The sequence below is a fragment of the Oreochromis aureus genome, linkage group 12, assembly GCF_013358895.1.
Source record: "Oreochromis aureus strain Israel breed Guangdong linkage group 12, ZZ_aureus, whole genome shotgun sequence".
NCBI lineage: Eukaryota > Metazoa > Chordata > Actinopteri > Cichliformes > Cichlidae > Oreochromis > Oreochromis aureus.
In genome coordinates, this window is record NC_052953.1 from 11644883 (window position 1) to 11672743 (window position 27861).

Below are 27861 nucleotides of genomic sequence, written 5' to 3' on the forward strand. Positions count from 1 at the left end.
CACCTTCTCCTGTCTGTAAACACGCACACAAGCACAAGTAAAACACCTGAAAACTGTCAACAGAAAACAGTTGGCCATATTAAGCCAACAGTTGTGCCTTGAAACTTTTAGCCCTTTAAGGTGGCTTGGGCACAAATGTTTAAAAAAAAAAAACTGATTCTGAGCACTTTGCTAATGCTTTCCTCCTTTTGGCAATGGTCATTTAATTCTTTAGTTCTCTTATCACCAGCATTTTCCCCATTAATTATTTTAAATTATGCTTTGGTTAAAATAGATTCCCAGATATTGGATTAAATGTGATTGCATTTTAATAACGGCAAATGACGCTAATTCAGCTTCACTATGTGCTCACCAAATTTCTGTTTACATTTTCAATCTTTGTTTCCACTTGCCGCCGTTTGCTTGAATAACCCTGCAGCGTTTTCCCTCGCCCCTGGCTTTTATTTTGAAATTCCCCGTGCATGCACGCGCACGAGGCGGAGTTTGGCGAGGGTCGGTAGGAGCTTCAGTTCGGGGTCTCCTGCTGACTGTCCGGGCAGTGCGCACGTTCGCTGACCGGTCGGACGACCAGCTTTTAGGCGCTTTATATCACGTTAGCGAAGCGCGAAGAAGTGAAAACCAGTCTGTAAATATGTGACTCCACAGCCGGCTAAACATTAGCGTTTCCACCGAGACGAGGAAGATGGACTCTGTTGGGAAAAACACCCAGAAGAAGAAGTTGTGGCTTTGTGGTCTGCTTTGGTGGTCGCTTCTTGTCCATTTGGCGTCAGGAGGTAACAACTGCAACTTCTCTGACTTTATCCAATTAAAACGACAGAGATACATTTATTTAATGATGCGTTCAGTGGCAGGGTGTTTTAATCTTTCACTTGTTAAATTTGAAGAGTTGTTTCGCTGTTTGTAGTTTGTAGTCTCTGGCTGTGATTGACAGTTTATAAATACCTCGTACTTGTGCGTGCAGTTCACCATATTTGTTGGCTGTGATAAACTACAGTACTAATGCTTATTATCACTTAACAGTAGCTGGTGACTGATTTCTGTACATAATATTGGTTTGCTCTGCATCACAGGTCCTAAAATGTTGACCTGAGTTTAACAGGATTAAACACGATGAGATTGAGGGCAGGCTGCTGGGTCTTTTGGATGCAGTGTCACGATTCCTCCCAGCAACAATAGCAGCTTTAGTCTTTAAACAGCACAACCCTGTGATTTTTTTTAATATTAACTGAGCTGAAAACATCAGTATACCTCTCATTTAAGTACCCCCCACCCATTCTGATAATCTGTGCATGTATGGACGCCCACAGTAGTCTGATATGATCAGAGACAGCAGCAGAAATAGGACTGTGATGCCCACTGCAGTGGAAGAACTATCAGACTGTGACAGTAGCACACTCAATTAAATTCAAAGAAATGGACAGTTGTTGCTGCCTTAAGAGACCTAAAGGGAGGGAGATGTGATTTTCAGCTTAGCTGTATATTATTTGCATTCATGTGAGCATTCCTTAGCTCATTTGAATAATTTGATCCCGGACATGTGTCATCTAAATTCAGAGTTCATCCAGGCTTTGGCCTCAGGAATTATTTCAGAGTGACTCTCACATACTATATCCTTCTTTGCATGTGACTGCTGTATAGATATTTGCTTTACTTCAGTGGATTTTTTGATGTTTTCTATTTTTTTTCCATCTCTACTGTCTTTGCATTATGAAACAAGCAAGGGCAACAGAGAGTCAACAAAAAACCCAAACAGGCATTTCAGTCAAGTTGCATTTCTGATTTGTTGTATAAACTGAGCACACAGGCAGTGACAAGCACTGCTGTCGCCCCTCAAATTAACTGTTAGGTGTTCTCTGGCTTTGTTGTTGAAAAAGCAGTTTGTGAAATCTCTTACAAAATGTCCTTGATGCACAGAAACTAACCTGCTGAAATCTAGATTATAGAGCAACATTCAAAACCTCCTGTTTCATGAGCACAGTCACATGGGTATTGTTTTCTGGTTAGTCTGCAGTGCTCTTTAATTAACATTCCCTCAAAAATTCCAACTTTTGGTTGCTTGTTTACTTTTTTTTTTTTCTTGGACCATCATTCTTCATCTGATCAAGAATTCACTTCCTCACAAGCAAACTGGGAGATGGCGCGATGGGGAGGTTCTGACCCTTTTGTTTTAACCAAACACGACTTTCAGTCATATGACTTAAACGTCATTTTGATGACGCTAAAATACAATTGAGCATGCATGTCCATCCTTGTGAATTTAAGGGAAAAATGTTCGTGCATTCCTCTTGAACAGTTTTGGGAAGTGCTTAATCCTTGTTATGTACACAGAACCATGAAGATGAATGGCACGGGACAAATAAATAGAGATAAGTAAGGCTGGATGCCATTTAACAGTTCCATCTAAACAGGTTTCAAACTTAGGTTGGTTACTGGTCAGTTAATTTCATTTCAGACACTAGGAAACGTGACTGAAAATGGAATTTTTTTGTTAAGATTAAGAGATCTGAATTATATATTCATTAAATTTAAATACCTTAATCCAAAGGATAAATGATTTAAAAGACATTAAGAACTTCTGTCTTCATGTGACACTTCAGATGGGTTTTAGAACCTTAAAATTTTTCCTGAGGAGTGCAAAATGGTGTGTACATATGAGAAGAGAACCATGTTTTATTTTTCCTTTTTTTCCCTTTGTGTTTTTCATTTTGTCCTGCACCTATGTGCATTTTGATTAAGAGTTTGGGTTGTAAATATCATCATCTGAGTCTGGTTCTGTTGGCAGTTTCTTCCTGTTAAACTGAAGTTTTTCCTTTCTACCGTCACAAAGTGCTTTTACATACGGGGTTGTTTGATTGTCTTGGGTTTCTCTCTAGTACTGTTGGGTCTTTACTTTGCAGTGTAAGGCGTCTGTTGTGATTTTGCGGTATATAATTAAACTTGAATTGAGTTGGATATCTCTTAATATGTTAAAAAAATACACATTTTAGTGGTTCTGCCTTCACAATATCTTTTTAGTTTCCTTTGAGCTATTAAATAATAAGTAAGTATATCATAATTGTTTGTGTTGGTTAAACGAAACATAGTGTTTTTTTAATTACTAGACATTATATTAACCAGATAATTTAGCTCATGGTTGACAAAATAACATTAGTTGACACTTAAAGTCTGGACTTTTGTTTGCGGGGAGTAAATAAGAGTTGGCCGTTAACATGTGAAGCAAGCCAAAATTGTATAAATTTAGGTTAACAAAATAAGAATGTGTATGATTTTAAATATATCTATGTATAGAATTTCTAAATGAAGCAACAGCATGAATGGCCTAGATGTGTTAAAACTCCATCTAAGTTTTATTTTGTTTTCCTTTCTCTGGTTGTTTATATTTTAAATTCATTCTCATTGATTATTGTATCTTAATGTGCCTCAAGGGCTTATTAACATGCTTAACTAATTGCTTAAAAAAAATATTGCACGGTCCACACAGAGTGGATCAGTTTAAGCAAACTGCACATTAGTGCATTAACCCTTTTAGGAGGCGGAGTAATGCATGAGCACACATTAACTTTATCTAGCTTCCCCCACTGAGCACTTTAGCTCATTAGCAGCAGGGGGGGAAAAAATCAAATGTAGAATGGGCACATTTCTTCACAGAGCCGAAACAGTTTGTTAACCATTCAATATGCTGGGGACTCTGGAGCTCATTAAAAACTGAACTGGTGGTGCCCGGGCATGGAGGCTCAGACAAAAACGCTTCAGAGCAAGTTAGCCCAGATTACAGGGTGATGTGAAATGGCAGGGAGGTGATGTAGAAGAAACAGCTGGGTCCGTCCGCCACGCTGTTTCTGGAACATGGGGCCACAGACAATGTGGGGACGTCAGAGCCTTTCATGTTCAGGTTGAAGGTTCCTGTCAGGGCAGGGCATGCCCGAACATGACGGACTCCCCGCAAGCCTCCTCCACATCCACTGCCTCAGTTTGTACACTGCTGTTATAGCATTAAAGTCAACCTATGTAACTGCTATACATTTAAGAGAAACCATGAACAACTTTCTCCTACAGCTACTAACGAGAGATAAACCTGCAATTCTGCAGGCTTGAGTTTAGTTTCGTCTTAAAGGTGGTTATTATTCTATAGGTAAAGCTTTAAAGCTGCAATAATTGTATTCTTGTTGTAATTGAATGCATGGAGCCTTTTAAGTGCAACTAGCCCACCGCGAAGGCTAAACTCAGTAGATCAGGAGAATCTGACAAGTCTTTGAAATCAGGTGAGGTATAATTTGTGCGCAGCGTGTGGTGTAAAGCTCTGTGTGTGCCCTTCCCACTTATACACAGTCTGCTCACTTGTAAAGAACAGCTTTGATGATAATTATGCTGGCTTTTATATCTAAATGTCACATGTCGACTGTATTAAGACCGCAATGCTTGACTTGACTTGCTGTGTTTGTTGTAGTCACTGCTACTCTACTTCCTGTCCCAGTTCTCTCTTGTACTCGGCTCAGTTTAAATAATTGTGAGTTAGCCTGAAAAAAGACACCAAAATTGAGGACATGTACTCTTCCTCTAAGTCTCTAGGTTTTTTTTCCAATCCCCTTTCCTCTCACAGCTTCCTTCTATGGTGACGGCTTTGTACAGCTCAAGGCGAGACAGTCGTCCGACCGTAACGTGCTCCGCATTCGCTTCAGAACCTCGAGCACAAATGGCCTGCTGTTTCTCGCCGCTGGACAGACCCACTACTTTTTACTAGAGCTCCACGCCGGTCGCCTGCAGGTGGGTACATCCATGGCTCCAGCACAGGAGCATATGTGTTCAGGCATATAATTTCACACGTTCACGCACACATGCACATACACACACACACACACATACAGTATGCTATATGCACAACATCCAGTTTTTACTTTTTGTTTCTGACTACATGTATGTGCATTATGGACAAACAAACATTCGTCCCCATTAGCTTTGGCTCTGTCTCTGTTGACAGTGTCAGTCTCTGAACGCGTTGACACAAGCTGACAAGCCTGTGTGGTCTGAGCTGAGTCTTAATGCCATACTAGTCACTTCTTGTCACAGTGAACACAACGAGATGATGAAAGATTTTTGAGATCATTGACAGATTAGTCACTCAAACCACATGATTGAGAGGCTGGATGACAGTGAAACACACGTCTGTTACAATTGTTGATGCTCATATTAAACATGGCCAAAGTAATGAGGCCAATATATGTGTAAGTAATCTCTGTGAGCCAAAAGCTCAGACTTCAGACTCCTTTAAATTCCCCATTTCAGACAGTTTTATTCCCTCTTCTTATAGCTCTTCATGATATACCCCCAAAAATGTACTTCCAACTGCTTCCTTCTAACAAGGGACCAAAGGCACCAAAGCCCAATATGTAATAAATATGGATTATTTTAAACCGTCAATCATGCAGACCTATAGTAGTCCAAGAATAAAACATGAAATATCACAAAATTGTTTGTCATTGCAACTATTGAATGAATTAGTCACCCCATCTCTAACTAGTGTATTGTTCTTTACCTAATGTTCTACAGTATAATAACTAATGTAATGTAATATAGAAGGTATGCACAGTTAAATTACCTTAACATTGTTGTTCTAATATTGTCATGAGTCTAATCTTAAACTTGTATATCTATACTCCAGTGGCTTTTGTTGTGTTCAGTCATGCTATCCTCTTAAACTCAGCCTACAAAGCTCAGTCTGTTCAAAAACAAACACTTTTATAAATAAAAAATTTGTGTAAACTGTGAATGAAAGTCAAATGTATTCAAAGATGTATCATACAGATTTTTTTTTCACTGATCTGTTATTGTAATAATGAATATTTCACAAAGCTTATGGGTTCCTGTTTCTCTGGGTTCAGAATTTCATACTAGAATGAGCTTTAATTACTGGAGTAGAAAACAATGAAATATCATGTTTCAGCAACAGTTTTACATTAAAGGAAGCTGTATGTGGTTAATATAGCATTCACCACCTTTTGGGATTTATTTTGTATTTATCAAAATGTAGGTTTACATTAGGCTTACACAGGAATTTAGTAATTAAAGATAAGCTTGTGCCACAAGCATTAAAATCCTGTAACAGAAGCTTTGCAAGGAGAATTTAAAGGTAAATCAAAATGTCCATTGAAGATAGCTTCTAAAGCATCCTGGAAGCAGCCCTGCCAGGCTAAGTCAGCATACAGAATGCACAGATATACTGCCAGAAGCCTTTTTTGTAAGTAGACACATTCATAGGAAACATAGGAAGTCGTCAGATATGCATTAGAGCTTTTGTGCTTCAGACTAGAGAAATCCCTGTGACTAAGCATCTATTTGTGTTAGACTTTCGCTGCTGGGAATGAATCACACTGACAACTGTGTTGCAGAGTTGTACCTTAGTAAGCACGAGGAGCGAACTCCGTGTTCATAAACTGGCACTGGTTACCATTTTAGGGTTTTGTTTTATTTCTTCCGTCACACAAGTTTTCCTCTGGCTTGGGGTCTCGTTTCGTGTGAGTCAGACATGAGCGTCGCTTCCCGGAAACCAGTGCATGAATAGTGGCAACTGAACAGCAAGCCTTGACAAGCACATCATCTAAATGGTGCATTAGTTTGAGAAGGTGATGTGATTCTCTGAGGACATAGCTGAAGGCAAAAAGATAATAGTGCTCTTCCTGCTTTAAACGACAGACAAAGCTCACTGTTATAATCACAGGTGACATCATGGAAAATAAGCAATTTAAATTTTGCTTCTCCTTCAGGGTTCTCTACTTTTGCTTATACAATGAAAATATTTTAAGAATTATTATTTTACATGTGTACCACTGTATAAACAATTTTAGTTTTAGTTTTCAGTAATGACTGTATGATCATACAAAATAACATGTACCTGGGCACAAAAGTGGTTTGGCATTACTGGATAAAATTTAAGGAGTCACTAAAGTTATCATAGATCATCCATGAATGTCTGTTTAATTTATGTTAAACTCCTTATGGTGTTCAATTTATCAAGGTATTCTGCATATCACTAAATATATCAAGATCCTTGTTTTAAGAATCAACCATCTATATGCACTGTTGTTGGGTCATTAAAATTAAGACTTTATATGCTGTAAGTGTTTGTGTCACAGTAATGTCAAACTGTGTTTAACTAAACACACATAAAATAAACTCCTTAGAGAAAAGTTGATAGGTCTTCACAGTCACTGAAGTCAGTAGGGTCAACCTTTGGGGACCATAAACCAAATTTTCATGGCAGTGCATTCAGTATTGAGATAAATCGGTCTGGACCCACATGCTGGTCCTGTGTACTACTACTAGCATTCCTGGCAATGAGTCATATTTAATGTGGGATATATTTTTTTTAAAAAGGGTATTGGAAAAAGTGAAAATTTAGAAAAAGTATTTTATACCCATCCAACTTTTTTTTTTTTTGCATATTTGTTGCACTTAGATGTTTGATGTCATCTACTATTAGATAAAGTTAGCCTGAGTAAATGCAAAATGCTGTCTTCAATTGATGGTTTTATTTAAAAAGCTATCCAAGTCATATGTTATAAAGTAATCGCCCCCTAAACCTAATAACTGGTTGTGCCACCCTTGCCAGCAAAAACTGCAATCAAGCATTTGCAGTAACTGGCAACGAGTCACATCACTCTGGGGGAATTTTTGCCCACTTTTCTATGCCCAGTTGTGTTAATTCAGCCAAATTGAAGAGGTTTTTTTTTGTTTTTCTTTTCTTTTCTTTAGCTATTTCTGAGGTGATATGCCTTCCAATCATTGTCCTGTTAAATTATGCAATTATTTCTTAACATAGGCCCATGTAAGTTTGAATATTTTTCCCCTTTAATGATTAAAATCTTCTTTTAAAAACTGCATTCTACTTATCTAATAGAAAATACTGTTTGATCAGGAACATTAAAGTATAGCAAATATTAAAAAAAGAAATCAGGGTGGAAGCAAATACTCTTTTATTGTAATGTAATAATAAGCCTAAATTTACCTGATTTCCTCCTTAAGTTGCTCTTTACATTTGCATAATATTTCGTAAAATGTCATATTTTGTAATCCAGTTGTTTTTGTTCTTTCTCCCAGCTGAAATTGGATCTTGGATCAGGGGAGCAGATGTTAGAATCAGACCGGGGAACCCATCTCAACGATCTGGCCTGGCACCATGTGGTACTCCATCATGTACAGCTCAACATCACTCTCACTGTTGACTCAAACTCCCACAGCAGTGTAAAGGTGCCAGGTCCCCATTACAGTCTCAACACAGATGGTCTCTATGTTGGAGGCTCAGGGGGCTTGGATAGACCTTACCTGCCCAGAGACCCAGTTGGCTTCCGAGGCTGCATGGATGATGTACTTTTCAATGAACGTGACTTGCTATCATCACTGAGACCATATACCGGATACAAGAATGTTCATGAAGTCTCTTTAGGCTGCAGTCCCCAGTTCTTTGCCACTGAAGAGGACCCTATCAGTTTCTTCAGCTCAAGGGCTTACATTTCTCTTCCAACCTGGAATACTGAGCAGGAGGCTGTATTTGAGTGTGTTGTGCACACTTCAGCTAAAGAGGGAATTATCCTGTACAATGCAGCCAGAGAGGAGAATTTTGTGGCTCTGGAGATTCAGGACGGTTTGCCCGTGGCTGTTGTCGGAACAGGTGGAACAAAAATAGAGCTTCGTTCACTCACGCTCATCAATGACAGAAAATGGCATTCCATCAAGTTATATTTCAGTTCCAAAAGCCTTGAACTAACTATTGATGGGGAGATGATGAAAACTGGCATTATCACTCAAGCAAAAGCGATCCAGCTTAAAGGTTATCTTTTTGTTGGAGGCATCGATGATGGCACAAGATCCGAAGTCAAAAAGGTGGGGCTTCTCTCTGTATCTGGAAAGCGTGCCAGGGGAGGTTCCTTCAAAGGATGTCTAAAGAACATTGCAGTTAACAGAGTTAAGATGGGTCTCTCTAATGCTGTAGTCACCAAAGATATATCAGTTGGTTGTGAGCCAGAGAAAGAATCAGATCCACCAACTGCTTTGAATCCAACAAATACTCCAGGATCTCTTTTTCACTTGATAACACCAACACCATCACTTCATATGTCCACACTTGCATGGGGCTTAGACAGAAGGTATGGTTTCAATTTTGTGCAGCTTAAAAACCTTATAGTCCAAGAGGGTGGTCGAGCATCTCTTGAAGCCAAACACATCAAGGTTCTCTTGGACTTTAGAAAACTTGGCATTCGACAGTCTCAAATTATGTTTCGGATAGAGGAGCAACCAGTTCGAGGTCAGATAAGGCTTGATGTCGATCAGGACCAAGAGGAGAATACTTTCAGCATGTTGGACCTTTGGCATGAGAGAGTGATGTACATCCACGGAGGCTCAGAGGAACCTAATGACTTCTTCATGTTTTCCATTTTTTCTAGTAGTCGAAAGCAAGTTCCTGATTATTTAAAGGGCACCAAACTATACCGCTACAATATTTCAGTGTCACCCACTAATGATGCACCTGAGTTGAGTCTACCTCAAGGAAATCTCTTTGTTCTGTTGGAGAACTCAAAGAAACGCCTCACCACTGATGTTTTGATGGCAACAGACATTGACAGCAATTACACAGACCTTTTCTTTTCTGTACTTGGGAACTTGAATGCTGATGCAGGATACTTGGAAGTTGAAAGCAACCCAGGCAAGGCAGTGACCTCATTTTCATATATAGACTTAGACCAACTGAGGGTGTACTACGTTCACACGGGGGTTCGAAACTCAAGGATAGTTCTGAGAGTTAGTGATGGGGAAAAGGTCAGCAACACTGTAGTTTTAAGAATTATGGCTGTAGCACTCGAGTATAAGATTGCCAACAACACAGGCCTTGATATCATTCAAGGAGAAACTGCTATTATTGGCTCAAAGCAGCTGGCTGTGCAAACAAATGCTGTGAACCAGGTTGTAGACATTCGATACGATGTCATTGAACCACCTCAGTATGGAGAACTCCAGAGACTTCACTCAAGTGGTGAATGGAGGCATACCGACTCATTTTCACAAAGGCTTTTAGAAAAAGAGCGCTTGAGATATGTTAGTACTTTCCAAGACATCCAGACATCTAATCCCACTGATTACTTCAAGTGTAAAGTTAATGTGGCTTCAAGGGAAACCACTGAAATCCTGTTTCCAATCACTGTGAAGTGGGTAAAGTACCACCTGGTGAGAAACACTATGATAGACTTAGATAAAGTGAGGAAAGTGACACTAAACTCAGAGTGTCTTTTTGCCACAACTGAAGGTGTGACTCTCTCAGAGGATGACCTATATTTTCGGGTTCTCACTACACCAAAGAAAGGGAAATTACTTCTCAACACCACAGTCTTAAAGAAGAACTCCACCTTTAGCCAAAGAGATGTAACAGATCTAAAAGTGCATTACGAGCTAGTTGACAGACCTTACCAAGATACAACTGACAGGTTCAAATTTCATCTGGTTTCCAAACATGCTCAGTCACAGAACTATGATTTTCAGTTTTCTATTAAGGCTGACGTTAACAGCGTGTTTATTAGAAACGCAGGACTCTCACTTCAGGAGGGAGAAAGTAAGCTTATCACCAAAGATGAGCTCTTTGCAGAGACTTTGAGCACAAAGGATATGTTCTATACAGTTATAAACAGCCCAAAACATGGAAAACTAGTGCGTATAAGTCAGTCAAATTCCAATGCTAGCTATGACAACATCTTAACCTTTAGTAATAAAGATATTTTAGAGGAACGTATAATGTATGTCCATGATGACAGTGAAACGACTCAAGATGAATTCACTTTCATAGCCTCCACCACCCAAGGATTCAAACCTTTTATTGCAGAAGATGAACCTGGCTCCAAGGAAGGTGTTTTTAACATATCTATTCAGCTACAAAATGACCAAAAACCAGTACGTGTAATTGATAAAGTTTTCCATGTAGTAAGGGATGGACAGAAGCTACTCACTACAGAAGATCTGCAATATCAAGATGCCGACTCTGACTTTGATGACGGTCAATTGGTTTACACTCGTCGTGGTATCCCAATGGGAGACCTCGTGCTGGTAAATGACACCACTTATCGGCTGTTCCAGTTTCGACAGAAGGATTTGGAAGAAAAGCGAGTGCTGTTCATTCACAAAGGTGTGAGCTCTGGCAGATTTGTACTTTTTGTCTCAGATGGAAAACATTTTGTGTCAGGCCTTTTACACATCGGTGCACATGACCCTTTCTTGAAAGTCGACAATAACACCGGCCTGTTGGTCCAAAAAGGTCATTCAGTGGTCTTGTCCACCAGCAATTATAGTGTAATGTCAAATCTGGACATCCGAGATGACAAGGAGGTTATCTTCAAGTTGGATGAGGGTCCAAAGTATGGAAGTCTTTATCACAATGAAACAACCGTTGTGACATTCACACAAGCTGACTTAAAAGCAGGGCTGATCCGCTATCGGCACAGTGACAGCCAACATCTGACAGACTATTTCAACATAACAGTGAAAGCTAAAAGTCTTCAGCTCACAAGCAGGATCAGTGTGAAGGTTTACCTGGAAAGTCATCAGAGACCTCCCATTGTACAGCATCATGATACTTTATTGGTGGAAGAGGGAAAACCAGCAAAGATTGATGAAACTAAACTAGAGGTGAGTATTTTAATAGAGATTAAAAGCAATAATCATGCCACGTTTGTCGCTGTTATTCAGTTTTCTGGTTTATTTTCATTTAAAGAACTTTAATTTCTTTGAAGCATTCAAGTTAAAGTTTTTTTGATAAATGAGTGAAATAAGTAATCTGAATTGAAGGAAATATTACATCAACTGCTTGTATGCTGCTGAAAGGCTTAAAACACATTTTTGACCAGTTTTTGTTTTTATGTTTTACTATTTTGCCAGTTTATGTTGAGAATCACACGACAGCTAAACCTCAGCGACACAAGAGACATTTCAGATTTAAGGACCAAATGTTTTCTGATTCTTGCAGGTCACCCACGAGGACAACCTGCCATCTGAGATTGTGTTCACCGTAAAGGTAGCCCCATCTTATGGCTTTCTCAGGCATTTTGTTGAAGCGGAAGAGCGCTACATCGGAACCAAACAGTCCCCTGTCAACACATTTACCCAAAATGACATCAACAGCGGGAACATTCAGTATGTGCAGGTGGAGCCAAACAAAGTCAACGACACCTTCATCCTTGATGCCACCAATGGGGTCACTGATGTCACTAACATTAAAATGTTTGTTGAAATCATCCCCCTGTTCATCCCACTTCAAGTCTCCAATATCACACTGAACGAAGGTGCAGCCAAAGCACTGACGCAGGATGTGCTCAAAGTCACCAATCGACACTTTTCGGGAATCAACTTCTTTTATAACTTGACTCGGCCCCCGCAGCATGGTCACATCGAGCACTCACGACATCCTGGTGTGCCCATAACCACTTTCACCAGGAGGCAGGTGAGATATTCTGACAAACACTCTTACAGTTACCACATAAAATAGCATTAGACTGGCAGTTGGGTGGGTGTAAAACTGCTTTGATTTAGTGTGGCAGTGACATTTTTTGGGGGGGGGGCGTTGGTTTGGTTTGTTTGGTTTTTTTTGTTTGCATCAAGTGTTTAGAATTTAGAGGATGCATCCATCAATTACTCAATAATTGCCTGGACTAATTATTTTAAGTAACCTTTGTAACCTTCGATTTGGTTCTCATTAAATGCTTTAAAGAAAAATCTTTCTCACCCTATCCCAACAGGAATATCATAATTTTCCTATTTATTTTTTTTAATCTTGTCATTATGCCCTTAAGTATTTTCTGAGAGGTTTCACATTATTATTATGTGGACATTATATGCAAGAGAAGAGATTGTGACCTAAGCATCATAAGGTAGTTTTATGTACTGCTGTGTTTTGGAAGACCCTTTGCTATGCCAGTCTGTCCTTTCTGTGATCATTATTCAGGTGGAGCATGAGTTCATTTACTACGTCCACGACAGCAGTGAAACCTTAGCTGACAATTTCACTTTGGTGGCCAATGACACGAGCTTGAGGAAGCAGAGTGCAGCTCAGATGGTGCACATCCAGGTTATACCCGTCAACGATGAGCCTCCTGTTATTATAACCAACAGGGTCCTCAGGGTGAGTCTGCTCTATATTTAAACTTCAGACACTTTTTTTTTTTACTAGGAGGTCTGGCACTAGAGCTTACTGTCATGTGGGCAGTGTTACAAGTTGCCATGGCTGGCTGGCAGGGTGGATGGGGGAAACTATGTTTGCTATGTGGAAGAGGGTCCAGAGGGGTTTGCAGCATAGAATAGGCACTTAAATCAAGCATAAAAAGAACTTGCAGGAAAGTCTGGTATGATGTTCAGAAGTTAAATTTTCAAACAACTCTAACCAGTATTGAGATTGATCACAATGACTTGAACAATGGGCTGCTATTTTTTTGTGGTCTGGAGTGGCTGGAAATTATTTCTTAGGCTTATTATAAAAACTTTTAATTAAGTCAAGGATTATTCCCAGGCATTACACAGACAGTATATCCAATGGTGAAAATAAATTTCCATAAATAAAATCTGTTCTGTTCAACAACATTCAAGTGTTGAGTGTTTAAAAATGGTAAACATTGTGACCACACTGCCTCATTTTGGTCCACTTTTGCTCTACTTCACCTTTATTTTTGTCCTTTTCTTGCCAAAGGAAAATGGTTATTTACTATATGTTTACTATACTGTATGTGAAAAGCAATCCCTACTTAGATATGTTATACATATCTATACTTATAAATTAAACAAGTTGTCTTTTGTGTATATTTGCTGAGCAGTGCTGTCTTGTGCTACTCTGTAATACAAATACAACTCTGGCTGGAGTTGGAGGAGGTCCAGATGTAAGGAGAGTTTGAAGTATAGGTCTTTGTAGTCTGTGCCCCAAATGCCTCAAATTCCTCTGGGATCCTGCAGACACAGAGAGGAGCAACTTCTAACATTTACTGTGCTAAAGAGTAGCTGGCAAGTCTGTTAGAAAAGTTTTACATTTTGGTGATCTTGACTGCCAAACCGATCTGCATGTGTGCTCTGTTAAATTTAAACCAAATGAGCCATTTTGTCAATTTTTTTTTAATATGTGTTAGGTTGGAGGTCAAGGCTTTTAAGTCAAGGGAGCTGATTCCTCAGTGGCCACAAGATGGCCCTGTCTCACCTCTAATCATTGGTCTTAAAAATGCCCTGCACATGATTTTAAGAGAGTGAACTTCTTCTTGCAATCATGTATGTATATACATGTGAATCTTTTTAGAAAAATCACTTTTTATACAAATATTAAATTCTATGTTTCAATTTTTTAAAAAGACTTGCTATATTTCTTTTTGCAAGCTGGAATTATCATACACGTTACCTGCCCTTGGAAATACTCCAGTATTTCCAGAGAGAGAGAGACGATGGCTGAGTGGTTAGGGCACATATCACATGGTAAATGTGTGCCCGATGTGACAGCTTGCTGGCTGGCTGTTTGCTACAGGTCATAGCCCCTACTCCTCTTTCTGCCACATTTCATGTCTTTATTTACAGAAATAAAGACCAACAATTGTTTCTTGAAAATGTCTTGCGTAACTGAAACCAGTATTGTTTAGCCGACAGGACTGTATGTTCATGGCGATGCTGCACTGAGTTGTGAGGACTCTTTCCCATAGTGCAGTATTCCACTTTTTGAACTTATGCCAAGAGAAAAAAGGCTAAGACAGGCACATGATTAAATAAAAGAAGACATCTTATTAAAAACATGTTAAAAAGAAGCATCAAACAGTTTAGGTTTTGTACTAATAACTCAAATAAATTTGTCATCTCCATTACTAAAGCTGTAGCCTGATAAGCAGCAGCATGAGGTCTATCTGATCTCATGTGTGTTGTGTTTAAAAATGATGAGTCACATGCTGTTTATCAGTCCTGCTGTGACTTCCTGTTAAATAGGGGATTATTGGAGGTGGAGTCATTTCACACCAGAAGAACTCACACTCACTTAAGATGTTCTGCTGCAGGGCTGATGTCGAGTGTGTGTTGTCCCATTCCAGAGGCTACTATTTCATTTTTATACATTATTATACTGTATTTATGTATAATGTATTTAAGCTCATTTAGAAATGCTGTGATCATGTAGTTTGTGTGATTTAAAAAAAAAAAAAAATTTATAGAAACTCAAGTTTGGAAGAGTCTGCATCATGTGTAGCATTTTTAGCATCTCAGCTGAACAGACAGTAGTGCAAGGTGAAGTGATGTCTTCACGATAAGTTGTTCACTGATTAATAATTATGTGGTAAATAATGAATCCACTACTATCCACTGCCCCTAAAATTAATGTTTTTACTTTCTGGCTCAACTTTGGTTGTTTGGTTCTCAGCATTCATACCAAAAGCTAAAATTGGACAGAAAGTATGAATCTTGGTCTGTATAGAGTTATGTAGATACTCACCGACAGTTTTCTAGTACTAGTAGTAATTTTCACATTTGATGCGATAGGAGCTTTGTGTCATGGTGTGTTATCCTGCTGGAAGCAGTCATGAGAAAATGGGTAAACTGTAGCTATTAGGAGGTGGACATGGTTAGCAACAGTACTCAGCTACCCTGTGGTGTTTAAATGATGCTCATTTGTACCTACAGAGTCCAAAGTGTGCCAAGAAAATATCCCCATTACCATTACAGCATCATCACCTACCATATTCTTTAATGACACCAAATTCTGGCCCTGTTATCTGAACGTCGCTGCAGTAATCAAGACTCATCACTCCAATCTTCTGACATCAACATGGCCTTTCCACCCAGAGAACTGTTGCTCACTGAATATTTTATTTCTTAATGATCATTCTCTGAGAAAATCCCAGTGTTCAACAGTTTTTGAAATACACATTTAGAGTTGCTTAAATCAGGTTTTCTTGACCATGTATAAACCTAAATGCAGAGTTGTTGCCGTATGATCAGTCGATTAAATATTTATGTTAGGGAGAAGAATTTACTGATTCTATTGTTAATATCCTGCTTAGCTATTTTCTTTTTTCTGTTTTCTTTTTGAAACTGTTGTATTGGTTGATTTTGTTTGGCCTATTTTTGTGCTCTGTCATTAAAGATTCAGCTCTATAAACAAACAAGTTTAACACAATTGCCCAATAGCTCCATGGCCCCCCAGTGTGTTGAGCTAAAGTAGGTGGTTGGACACAGACACTGCTATGGAGATCTGGCATTTTAAGGTTGATGCTAGATATTATAGAACTGCAGTCCCCAACCTTTTTTGATATATCAGCCACTGCTGGTTATTAGACTGAGGGTGGCCAGTGGGAAACCCAACCCTAGTTTGTATCAGCGGAATGTTTAAACCTTTTACTTATAGGTATTCTATAGGGACTTTTAAAGTTGTGAATGTTTAGGGAATAACAAGATAACACTTCATTTCATAAAATTATTATTTTATGATTTTTTTTGTATCATTTGATACAAGACTAAATAAAAATAAAATTAATTTTTGTCCTAGGAAGTACACACAACACTATCATCTCACTTTATTATTGCTGGCATTGATCTTGACATCACAGAAGACGGTTTGTGCCAATATAAAAAGCACAGATGTTAATAGAATTAACGATGGCTGTATTCCTTTGAGCTGCTTCAGTTTCAGGGATCTGTTATTGCTCCTGCTGGTGACCTGACATGTTATAAAAGCAGAGGTGTTGTTAATATCATATGTGACACCTGTGCTTTGACAGCTCAAAATGTCTTACAAGGAAAAGGTTTGTGCAGTTCATCGCATTTTACAGGGCATACATTCACATCATTCTGATCACAACATTGCATTAATTACTGTGGAATGACAACCTGTCCTAACAACAATTGCTTGTTATGCAATCGTTCCTCTGGACTGGACTGTAGAAGCTCATCTTTTGTTGTCAAGTGTCTGCACGGTTCAATAGTTTCGTGTTCTGTGTGTGAATGAGATCCTCTGTTTCTTCGTGTTAGCCTTGAGCTTTTGAATTTACATGGAAGGAATACTTCACTGTACCAAACCAACACTCTGCAGAACATCTAACTGTGTGTAAAGTCTGCATGGCTATATTTAGTCCTGAAATGTCCTTGGTTTGAGTGACAGTTTTTCTGAGGTTTTTATTGTATTACCACCTATATTTGCCTGAGTTAGAACATTTTTTTGTAGCAGTCCTTCTTCTGTGGATGTTATGTTGCACAGAACCAAGACAAAAGAAAGAAGAAGAAAGCCCGTGAAATAGCCTTATAGCTGGACTCGCACTCAAAGCATCTTTGGTCAGTTGCATTAGCTAATGAACGACAGGAACACATGAGCTATTTCTGTGGTCTTTTATGTGCCTGGCTTTTATTTCATTTGTATGCTATTATATTTTTGCAGAAAGTAGGTGTAGCTTAGCTGTGGTGCAGGTGCTTTTAATTCATAAAGTGGCACATAATTATGCTCTATCTTACAGACTTTGTACTGCATACTTCTTCTGCACTGCCTAGATTAAATGGGAAAAGATTGGCATTTACAAATGTAAATAAGCTTTATTTTAGCAAGTTTTGTGCCCCAGTTTCATGATTAGATATGGCAGTCTTTCATTCCAAATACCACAATAAATGTCAAACTTGGGTTTAGCTGTCATGCACTGTGAGCCTCTGCATTATGAGCCCTGTCAAACAAAACCTTGCAGATTCCTTGAGGTCAGATGGTCTCTGCTCTGTCCTTGTCTGCCCCCTTCCCAGGTGTGGGTGTCCTCAGTGACAGAAATCACTTTGGATGATCTGAGTGTGCAGGACCAAGACACACCACCAGAGGAGCTCCACTTCATGGTGACTCCACCCAGCAATGGACACCTGGCCCTGAAGAGCGCCCCGATGAAGGCAGTGCTCAATTTCACCCAGGCCCACATAGACCAGGGGCAGCTGGTGTTTGTTCACAAAGGTAAACATATTTTCCATGCTATAACAGAGAGAGGATTACTGAATTTAATATTTTAATTTAATTGTTTAAATATTTAACTAGAAATTGCAAATTTTGTCCAGCCAATTTCATATTAAAATAATTTTGATAAATGCTAACTACCAAACAGGAATGTAATTAATAATTATTCAGCCAGATCACCATCATAATATTATTCGGGATGTGATTTGTTATAGTCTGCTGTCCAAATTAATTTTTTACAGTCTTTAATCAGATTCTATTTAATCAGGTAAAAGGAACATTTTGTATTAAAATTGTGTTTATAAACAAAAACTCACACACAAATATAAAAGTCATACACTAAGAATGCGTGAACACCATATTTAGCTCATAGGCAATACAAGCTCAAGGTCAAAACAAGTACAGTTTCAGGTCCTTCTTGTTCTAGAAATAATGGCCCAAAATAACTCTACCCAGAGTTTTTCACGATACTCTAAACAGGAAATTGCCAAACAAAAGCTAATGTTCAGTGATGGAAACTGGAGTAGTTTCTGTTGCTATAGGGTATTCAGCAGATATACTGTGATATATTAAATTCTTTTCATTCTGTTGCATGGTTTAAATGAAATAATACCAAATATTTTTAAATCTTTTATTTTTGTCATTCCTCTTTGTACCCACTAGAAGGTGCTGTTGGCAATTACTATATGTTGTATAGTAGTTTCTCTGTGAATTAGAGTAATCTGTAGGAACAGAACTTCTTTCTTATCCGTTGGCTTGATTGCATAAATGAGACCGGCCAAGTGGGCTGAAAGTCAGGTTGGAGGTGATAACTTGATAGTCTGGAACTGATGTGACGTAGTGAATAACTTTTGTCAACATTTAATGGTGACTCAGATCAGGGTTCTGCTTACTGTTCTGATTTTTATCTACCTTCTTCTTTGTTTTGTGCCACCATGAAAGTTTGTCATAACAGCGTGCAAGACTAAAAGAATGCATTCTTTTTACATGCGTGTACGCACATGTACATTATAATAATTATAATAAATGTTAAATACTCAGAGGTTACTTAGAGGTTCAGAATTGTTACATTTTCTTGAGCCCTTTTATGTGTTTGTGCCAAGAATAAAGTAAAAGCTTGTACATACAAAACTAAATCAAGGCTGTCTTTTCTTGAGTAAAGGAAATGCCACTTATCCTTTGATCTGTTAATATTATTGTTTTGTTTAATGATGTTTCCAGGTGCTATGTCAGGTGGATTCAACTTCCAGGCCAATGATGGTGTGAACTTCACTCCCAGACAGATCTTCAGTATTACTGCTAAAGCCCTAGTTCTCAGTTTGGAGAGAAATCAACCGCTAAAGGTCTTTCCAGGTAAACCTGTTCTTTGAGAAGCTTGTGATTATTAAAGTCTAAATCTGGCTATATATTTTTAATACTGTTAAAAAAACAACAACTATTTGTTTATTTTTTAATATTTGTCCTCTTCCCTCTTCTTTGGTGCTCAGCTCTCAGACAAAGGTGTATCTGACTTTAAGATGTCCTTGAACTTATGAACAGTGCAATTCTGAAAGAGAAACAGACCCAGATTTGTTCATCAGTGTTGTGTTATTTTGACTTTGTGTGTCAAAATAAACTAAATGGAAATGAAGACACGTGTCACTTTCTGACAGTAATGGAGCTCAATGGAACAGTGAACCAGTATGTGGTCTGACTGCATACTTCCACCACGCCAGAAAAAAGTGACTCCCTTGATCGATGAGCAAATCTGGATAGAGGTTATTTTGATATTTTCTTGAACTGAGCACTTGTCTTATGTAACTTTGATGTGTTTTCCAAAAATATTCAATTCTATTAAATTTTATGCTATATGTTGAATTTTACCCCTGCATCAGTAAGGAATTCTTCCAAAAATCCTTGGATTTGGATCTGGGTTTAGATCAAATCCATCCATAAGTTTCTGGGTCATCCTCCTAACAAACAAACCAAAACCAGCTGTATCACCTCCTTGACAGAAGTAATGAGCTTCATCTGGCCGTGGTTATAAACAAATAGGGGTTTTTTTCACATGAGTTGTTGACAGCAAGAAACAAAAAGACTTGAGTCTAAACTACTAACTATGCTTCCCATTGTTTTATTTTCCCTTCTAATAATATGAGTTTTTTTAAAAAGTATTTGTGTCATGATCAAAGTGTACAGCTGCTTCCTGAAAAGAACTGAAACGGCATATTTTTATTCACCTCAGTCATCAACTCATACAAGTTTTCTGTGGTACTAGTAAGAACCATGAGCACAGTATTGGTTTCCTCTTTTTATTTTAGGGTTTTTTGGGGGTGGGGAATTTTTTTTCTATGAAACATTAACTGTTTCTGACACCTTCAGTCTCTCCTTAACTGTATTTTGCATCAAGATTTGCTTGTATGCTTAGCCTGACCGCTACCAAACACCACTGAATTCCTTTAGTTAAATAATTAAGCACATCTACAACAGCTGCAGCAAGCACTTTTATCCCCGAATACCAGACCAGTGAATCAGCTTTTGCCGTGTCCTAATGTTTTTATATTTTTTACTGTTAATATTTTGGAGATAAAAATAGGTCAGCTGGGTGTTAACTGCAAACATGTTTAGTTTTCTGAGATTTTCAGTAGTCTGTCAGTGGTGGAGATTTTCAGTGTGAATTAGAAGGCACGGATATGGTGAGGATAGAATACAGCCAACTGGCACGCTCTGCTGAGCTTCCCAGCCACGGGGTGAGTGGGTACTTGAAAAGCTGTGCCACTGTCTGCCTGAGACAGCCCTGTTTGTGCTTCGTGCCAGGCAAGCTAGAGAGAGAGAGAGAGTGAGAGACAGAGAGGGCGGGATGGGAGCTTTAACTGACAATGAAGGGTTTTGATGGGGTTGGGGTGACATGAAACACTTTCGCAGTGTGGAGGGAAGATAGATTTATTTATTTTTCCTCTTTCCTCACAGACACCTTAAATGTCTTGGTGCTTTCTGGGAAACTGCAAACACTTCTTGCTAAATGGTTGCATATGCTGAATTTAGAAACCACATTTACCTGAAAGCATTCTTACGGATAGTCGTAATTCCAGTAAGGACATTTACACTTTTATTTTAGTACACAAAGCTAATTATCTAATTAGCCGATACGGTTACTTAATGGTAGGAATACTGGATATTATTAAAAGCATGGTTTTTGTCGTTAAAAGATAAAAAACTTGTTGCTCTCTCTTCTTCCAGCCAGGAAATTTCCCATGATAGATATGCATGGTGGGAGCACTGCTTAAAAAAAGTGATGAATGGGTTACACTGTGCTTTCACCCCTCTGTCTCTCTATCTTTGATTTCCATCATTCATCACCAGACTTTTAGGATCCCAACAATATTCACAGTGACAGCAGGACTGTGGAAATCTATGTAATCCATCTTAAGAAGAAAGAATTCCTTAGAAGTCACCCATTACTCTCAGTGGACGCTTCTTTTTACATTTTCCCCGAGTGGAAGATTTACGTCTGCAAGGAGCCGATCTACTTTTAATTTCTTGTTTGGATTTTATGTAACACCCGCACTGCAGTTGGATGTGCTGTAAAAATGTCTCTGATGTCTGCAGTGCTGCTTTAATTTGACACATCAAAGGAATCTCATCGGTCTGTTCCAGACCTTGTTTTGCATAATTTGGAGTCAAAAAGATGTGGAACGCATTCAAAGGGGAAAACTTACGAAATGTAGAAAAAAGGTTTAACAGCGTGATCTAAGCTAACTTGATACTCAATTCAATAAAACAATCTTTTTGTTGACGGATGCTTAAGCAGGCCACTTTATCAGTAAAGCTATTATTCTTATTTAATTTCTCATCTCTGTACAGGCTCTTCAAGACCAATCACAAATGAGTATTTACAAGCAGTGACCAATGACATGAGCAACACCTCGAACCGTGTAATAACATTCAGTGTGATACGGCATCCTAAACTGGGGCGCCTGGTGATGAGGCAGCCTAATAATTCAACAGCAGACATCTCCACTTTCACACAAGATATGGTAAGTGTGAGGAGCCAGAGGTCATGCCCATACTTATCACCCTTATGTGCTATGTAATGTGAAACAGGGAAAGACTAAACAATAGACTTTCTCCGCTGATGTGGAATGCTGCCAGATTTCCTCTGTCTGAATAATACATGTTGTACATTCTCATTTAGGAAATTGACATTGTGCATCTTTTATCTGAATAAAACATGTAATGCTTTTATGTAATCAATTATTACTGGTGGATTATTATGTGACACAGACACAGCTGTGATGGTTGTGCTATATTTACCGCTGAGCGGAGCAGATTTAAAGTAATGATTAAATATTATGCAGACCGCAGAAACATCTTTAAGAATGAGGCCGCTGCACAGATTACACAGTTGATTATGTTCATTTTGAGGATGGCTGATTTCAGTAAATTCATAGCTTTGCAACTTGGCTGGGCTGACTCTTTGGAGTGTTTGTGTACCACAGGTGGACAGGAAAGAGGTTTTTTACATTCAAACTCCTGTTGAGTCAGTTGGCTGGGAAGCCATGGACTCGATGACCTTCTCTGTAGCATCACCACCTGCTTCAATGGACAGTCAGACCTTCAGATTTGACATCTCATATGAGAATACTGGACCCGAACACAACACAATCCTGCTTGCAAACACAGGTATGAATATAATTCTACAGCTGTGTTAGCAGCTCTGGTCAGACACATTGCTGCTTTGAGATAAAAAAATTAACATCATAATGTGAGCACCGGTGTAAAATTCAGATAAAATTGGGAGACGGCACAGATAACATAGTTTAAGAGAAACAACATTTGTTTGATTAAATGAAAGTGGGGGGAGAGAAAGTCAGTGACTAAGTGTTTAAAGGAAAGAAAATTAAACCAGAAAATCACCCAGACAAACCACATGCTTGCTTGCTGGGGAGAAGCAAGAGAATATTAGCTACCAAGCCCTCCTTTTTAAAAACAATTAGTCATGGTACAGGTGTGCTTTCTCTTAGGGCCCACCTGTCATGCCCTACCCACCTCCAAAACAAAGCCAGAAAGAGACGACAACACAGGCATGGACAAGGTTTATCCTGTAATAACAATAAGTATGATTTTTACCACAGCCTGACATCAACAGATTATAAAAAAAAATTTTTTAGGGATGTTGCCAGTACAGATTTTTTTCACACACATGTTGTTTATTAACTTTCCAGCAATGTATTTAACAAACTAATTAGCATCTTACTCTAGTGACATAGCTTTGTTTCTTTATTTCTCTTCACCGTGTACTCAGCTCAGCTCACAGCTTACACTGCAACCGTTTCTTCAGACAGTGCTGCAAGTATTATAAAAGATAAAGCCTTTTTTCTGCATTATATTCTTTTTAAACGTTGTTTTTGGACAATGATATCATAAATATTCTGTTATAGCTTTATGTGACAGTCCAGTATTGATCAGTGAAATTGCAAAGGCTGTTAATAGTGAAAAAGGGTCATCAAAGGGCTTACACATGATACTCAAAGGGAATAAATAAATATGTAATAAAGTTTAAAGCAGCTTACTTAGTTGTAGAGTGGACATTTTATTTAAAACTGTAGACGGTGGCACTAACATTAACACAGTTGTTGTGCCTGACTAATTGAAGTTTGCTTGGTGACAGGTGCTGAGGTGACAGAAGGGGAGAGTGTCATCATTGACGAGTCCAAGCTCGATGCCACTAACCTGATGTCCAAGCTGCCTACACCTCAGCGTAGCTCCTATGAGGTGTGGTTTCAGGTAACATCTCTGCCTCAACATGGTGTCATCGTGGTTGGTGAGAGAAACCTAACCAAGGAGAAACCTAATTTCTCACAATTCATTGTCAAAAAATATGGTATCACCTACAAACACGACAACTCGGAGACAACTCAGGATTCTTTTATATTCAGCACTTGGCTTAATCCTAAAGGGAAAACTGCGCAACGCCCTGAAGACGACAGTGATGTTGTTGTCGAGCGTTTTAATATTACAGTCATCCCTGTGAATGACCAGCCACCTTTGCTAAAAACCAAAGCTCCAAGTCTGAAGGTGGTGCAAGGAGATACAATTGCCCTTGGGCCAGAAAATCTCAAAATTGAAGACTTAGACAATCCTCCTGATGATATTAAATTCTCCGTGATTAGCAAGCCAAGCAATGGTTACTTGGCTCTCAAAGGAAGTTTGAATGAGTCAATAGTGGCCTTTACCCAAGCTCAAATCAATAACAGAAGTGTCTGTTTCGTGCATGATGGAAGTTCTGTCTCTGGAGCGTTCTACTTCAGTGTTACAGATGGCTATCATAAACCAATATACAAACTCTTTAACCTAGAAGTGACAGAAATTACCATCACTCTCGTCAAAAATACTGGATTGGAATTCCAGCAAGGCAGGACTTCAGTATCTCTGACAGAGGACAACCTTGCTGCTGAGACCAATGGGAAAAATTTCACAGTTTACTACCAGATTACAAGACCTCCGAGATTTGGCAAACTTTTGAGAGACAACCGAGAAGTTACACTGTTTGACCAGGAAGATCTCCAGACAGGAAGGTTGTCCTACCATATGATCTCCGTTTCTTCTGTTGAAGACAGCTTTGAGTTCACTGCTTTCACTTCAGAGGCAAATCTGACTGGCCAAGTGCTTAACATAATTGTGAAACCTTTGCTCGAGACTGGCAAAGGTTTAAGGATTCCCAATGGGATTACTGTCAAATTCAATGTAAACTTTCTCAATGCATCTGAACTGGCTAATATAAGTGACAGTGACCCCATCTTTGAAATATTATCCCATCCTAGGTATGGGAAAGTGGTTCGACCAAAATTAAAAATGACCATAAAAGCTATCCCAGTGGAGTCCTTCACCTTTCAAGAGATCATGCAGGGGAATGTAGCCTTAGAGCTGAATGCTAACATGACTGGAGTTGAAGAGCTAAACGATTCAGTAGTATTTGTTCTGAAAGCTGATAGCGTCCAACCTGCTAAAGGGGAATTACATTTTACAGTTGTGCCGTATGATCCAGCATTTTTTCCACCCACAAAGAGTCCTGTTTCAGCTACATCATCTGTGCCTCAGGCATCATTTAAGACTGCTTTGCCAGTCCTGTCTACAGTTTTCCTCTCCACCCAACAACCAAGCATAAACCAGCAAAAGTTCAGAGGACGCAACCGCTGGGGAAACTCCAACAGAACTAGCATTTTTGGTACAACTCTGGGCAAACCATCTCAAACAGAGGAGTTTCTCTTCAAAAACACACCAGTTCGTGTCGAGTCCTACCCTCAAAAAACTTCTAATCCACTCCTGATTATCTTACCACTGCTTGCTCTGTTGCTACTTGTAATCATCTTTGTGGTGCTGGTTGTCTTTCTTCGACACCACAGGCAAAGAAAGCAGAGCACTGCTACAGCACAGGGGCCAACATCCACCGGTCTTCCAAACAGTTCATCTTACCAAGGCCAAACCCAGAGGAGCCCAGCAGTTCCCACTGTGACTGTCACCCCTCTAAATCATAACTGCCCAGGCAGCCCAGTGCTTGATCGGTTATTGACACCAAACCAGGGCACAACTTATAACACAATTGATTCAAACATGGTTGTAAGTTCATGGAGTAATGGCTCCCCTGCTACATCATGCCAAATGATTAGAACCGCCACTCCCACTTTGCAAAAGAATCAATACTGGGTATGATCTTTCACAGCAGAAGTTGTCACTATTCAGGTTTTAGAGTTACATGACCACTGACGTTGTGACAATAACTTGTTCACCATTTTGGATGTATGACGCAATACGATTTACTGAATAAGGCCCTAGTCACACAGGCTGCAAAGGAAAAATATTTGTACCCTAGCTGGTTGTCGAATGGTTGCTGGCTGTTACTGTGAATCCAATAGCTACAGTCCCAGTCACACAGGCCTAGAAACCAGTCAGCAACCATCTTGGGTTGGCAGAAAGAGAATAATTTAGCAAGGAAAATTTCAAGGGTTTTTGTAAAGAGCTAAACAAGAGTTAAAAGATGATGATTTTATGGCCTGAAACGCTGTCCCAACAAGGTGATAACAATATTCTGCATCTGCTGGATGTGAAATGAAACCTTTGTGATATATTTATCAGAAACAGGACAGCTCATATTAACTCATTGTCCAACACCACAATCACTGCTGCACGTTCAGTTGGTGGGACAGAATCTGTTCACTAGAGCATTTACCAATTTGTAATTGTAGAGAATTATAAACAATGTTTGTGCCTCATGTATATGTAACCAACAATGTCCTCATGCATGTTGAAGTTTCTCCCATTAAGAGTTATGAACAGCAGAGTGGAAGATGATTCCAATAACTGTGAATTACTAAGACTGACACTGGCATTTCAATTGATTGTGCAGATTTTGTATAGATATTATAGTTTAGAAATGTTGTAAACTCAGGAAGTTTGTCATCTACCTTTATTGAGGGTTACATGTATTGTTGATAACTGAGGTCCATTTAAAATTATGGGTCATGACATAAAGGAAAATCTGTCAGAAATGTTTCCCAGCATGACTTTGTACCACTCTCTTCATAGACCCGATCAAATCATTGATAACACATTGGGTTAAATGATTGAACAATTTTTTTAATGTAATTTTATTTTACTCTTCCCAGTATTTTTATATGTAAAGAAGTGCATACAAAAAAATCAAGGTAGAGATCTATTAAATTATACAACTCTACACTTATTCTTCTCATCTTTACCTCAGTTAATAAATATAAAACACAAGGATTATTCTATAATTTATTAATAGGCTCATTAACCTACAACTCACCTGAGGTGCAGCATGTTTCCTGTTTTTTTTGAGGCGTGACAAAGAGCAGATTTTCTGTGACTGAAATGAGTCCTTGTATGATATATAATTATTATTTATCACTGATAAACCAGTTCTAACTTATGTGGTCAAATTATTGAATACATCTGCTGTACACTGTAATGATGTAACTGCTGTAAGTGAATGGTACTGCTCCGGGGGATGAGACTGCGGTCAGATAAAATCACCATTAGCATGAAATTATTTTATACTGAAGAGAACTGTCCTTTTATTTTATGCTAGTCTCGACTCAGTTGTTTAACTTGCTATGTAACAGAAGTGTCATATTTATTTATACCATATTTTAAATAAACCTAATGTTTGTAAACAGCTTATTTTTATTTTAGTTTCTGCAGTAGCAGTGTCATATGCGTGTGCAGTCTTTCTGGTCAATTATTAGTTTATTTCTCCTCGTAAAAAAATGTTTAGCAACCAAATTATCACTTATTTTTTTCCTTCCTAAATGGGTTTTTGGCAGTTTCCGCTATCACTGTAATTTAAACTATCTTGCTGCCTGTTACCCTCCACTTAGTGGCACTATGCTTGCTACAAAAAAGACGAATTACACCATTAGATAAAGATGTGTTGTGATCATGAATTCTCACAGTTTCCTGCAATTACTTTAATGAATGTTCATGCGATGTTATCTGCACTAAGATGTGTTTGTCCCCCTCCATAAGAATGTCTGTTCAAATACCTAATATGTTCAAAGCAAATGCCAGTGAATCTGAGTGGCTGCAAACATGGTTGCCATGTAATGTGATTTGCAAAACCAAATGGGTCTTTTTCTCTAGCTGAAGCTTCCCTGCTGTGAGTCAGTCCACATGGCTGATGGTATCATGTGAAGAAAGCAATTACTGGTTTTCTTGACCCGAAGCACACAAACACAGGGGACGTTACAGGTGTTAATTAAACATGACAGTGAGTTCATGAAGTAAGCAAGAAACACATTCAGCTCAAGACTCATACACAATCAGTGCTGGGCAGCTGGGGGTGTCTTGTTGACTGTAAATGAGCTAATGGAGCAGTGAGCAGCTGCATCACATGTGAG

At 38.8% G+C, this 27861-nt stretch overlaps 1 protein-coding gene across 2 annotated transcripts; it reads left to right on the plus strand.

Annotated features, from left to right (window-relative positions):
* Positions 1 to 491: 491 nt before the first annotated feature.
* Positions 492 to 27332, plus strand: cspg4ba (chondroitin sulfate proteoglycan 4ba). 2 transcript variants are annotated; one of them, XM_039620976.1, is made up of 11 exons: positions 492 to 773; positions 4601 to 4764; positions 8095 to 11664; positions 12002 to 12475; positions 12977 to 13153; positions 17767 to 17965; positions 19187 to 19318; positions 21809 to 21981; positions 22444 to 22627; positions 23616 to 23731; positions 25351 to 25615. In XM_039620976.1, exons 1-11 carry the CDS (start codon positions 683 to 685, stop codon positions 25480 to 25482), a joined length of 5412 nt encoding a protein of 1803 aa, XP_039476910.1. In that variant the 5' UTR covers positions 492 to 682; the 3' UTR covers positions 25483 to 25615. The 2 variants fall into 2 exon arrangements, with proteins under 2 accessions (XP_039476910.1, XP_031583901.2); XM_031728041.2 differs by having other exon boundaries at positions 23616 to 27332.
* The last annotated feature ends 529 nt before the right edge of the window (positions 27333 to 27861 follow it).

What these genes read in the sequence shown, in the direction of transcription:
- cspg4ba (XM_031728041.2), top strand. Translation starts at nt 683, where the DNA reads ATGGACTCTGTTGGGAAAAACACCCAGAAGAAGAAGTTGTGGCTTTGT. An exon ending in TAACCAACAGGGTCCTCAGG is followed by an intron (nt 13,154 to 17,766) that starts GTGAGTCTGCTC and finishes CCCCCTTCCCAG; the next exon opens with GTGTGGGTGTCCTCAGTGAC. An exon ending in CCACTTTCACACAAGATATG is followed by an intron (nt 21,982 to 22,443) that starts GTAAGTGTGAGG and finishes TGTGTACCACAG; the next exon opens with GTGGACAGGAAAGAGGTTTT.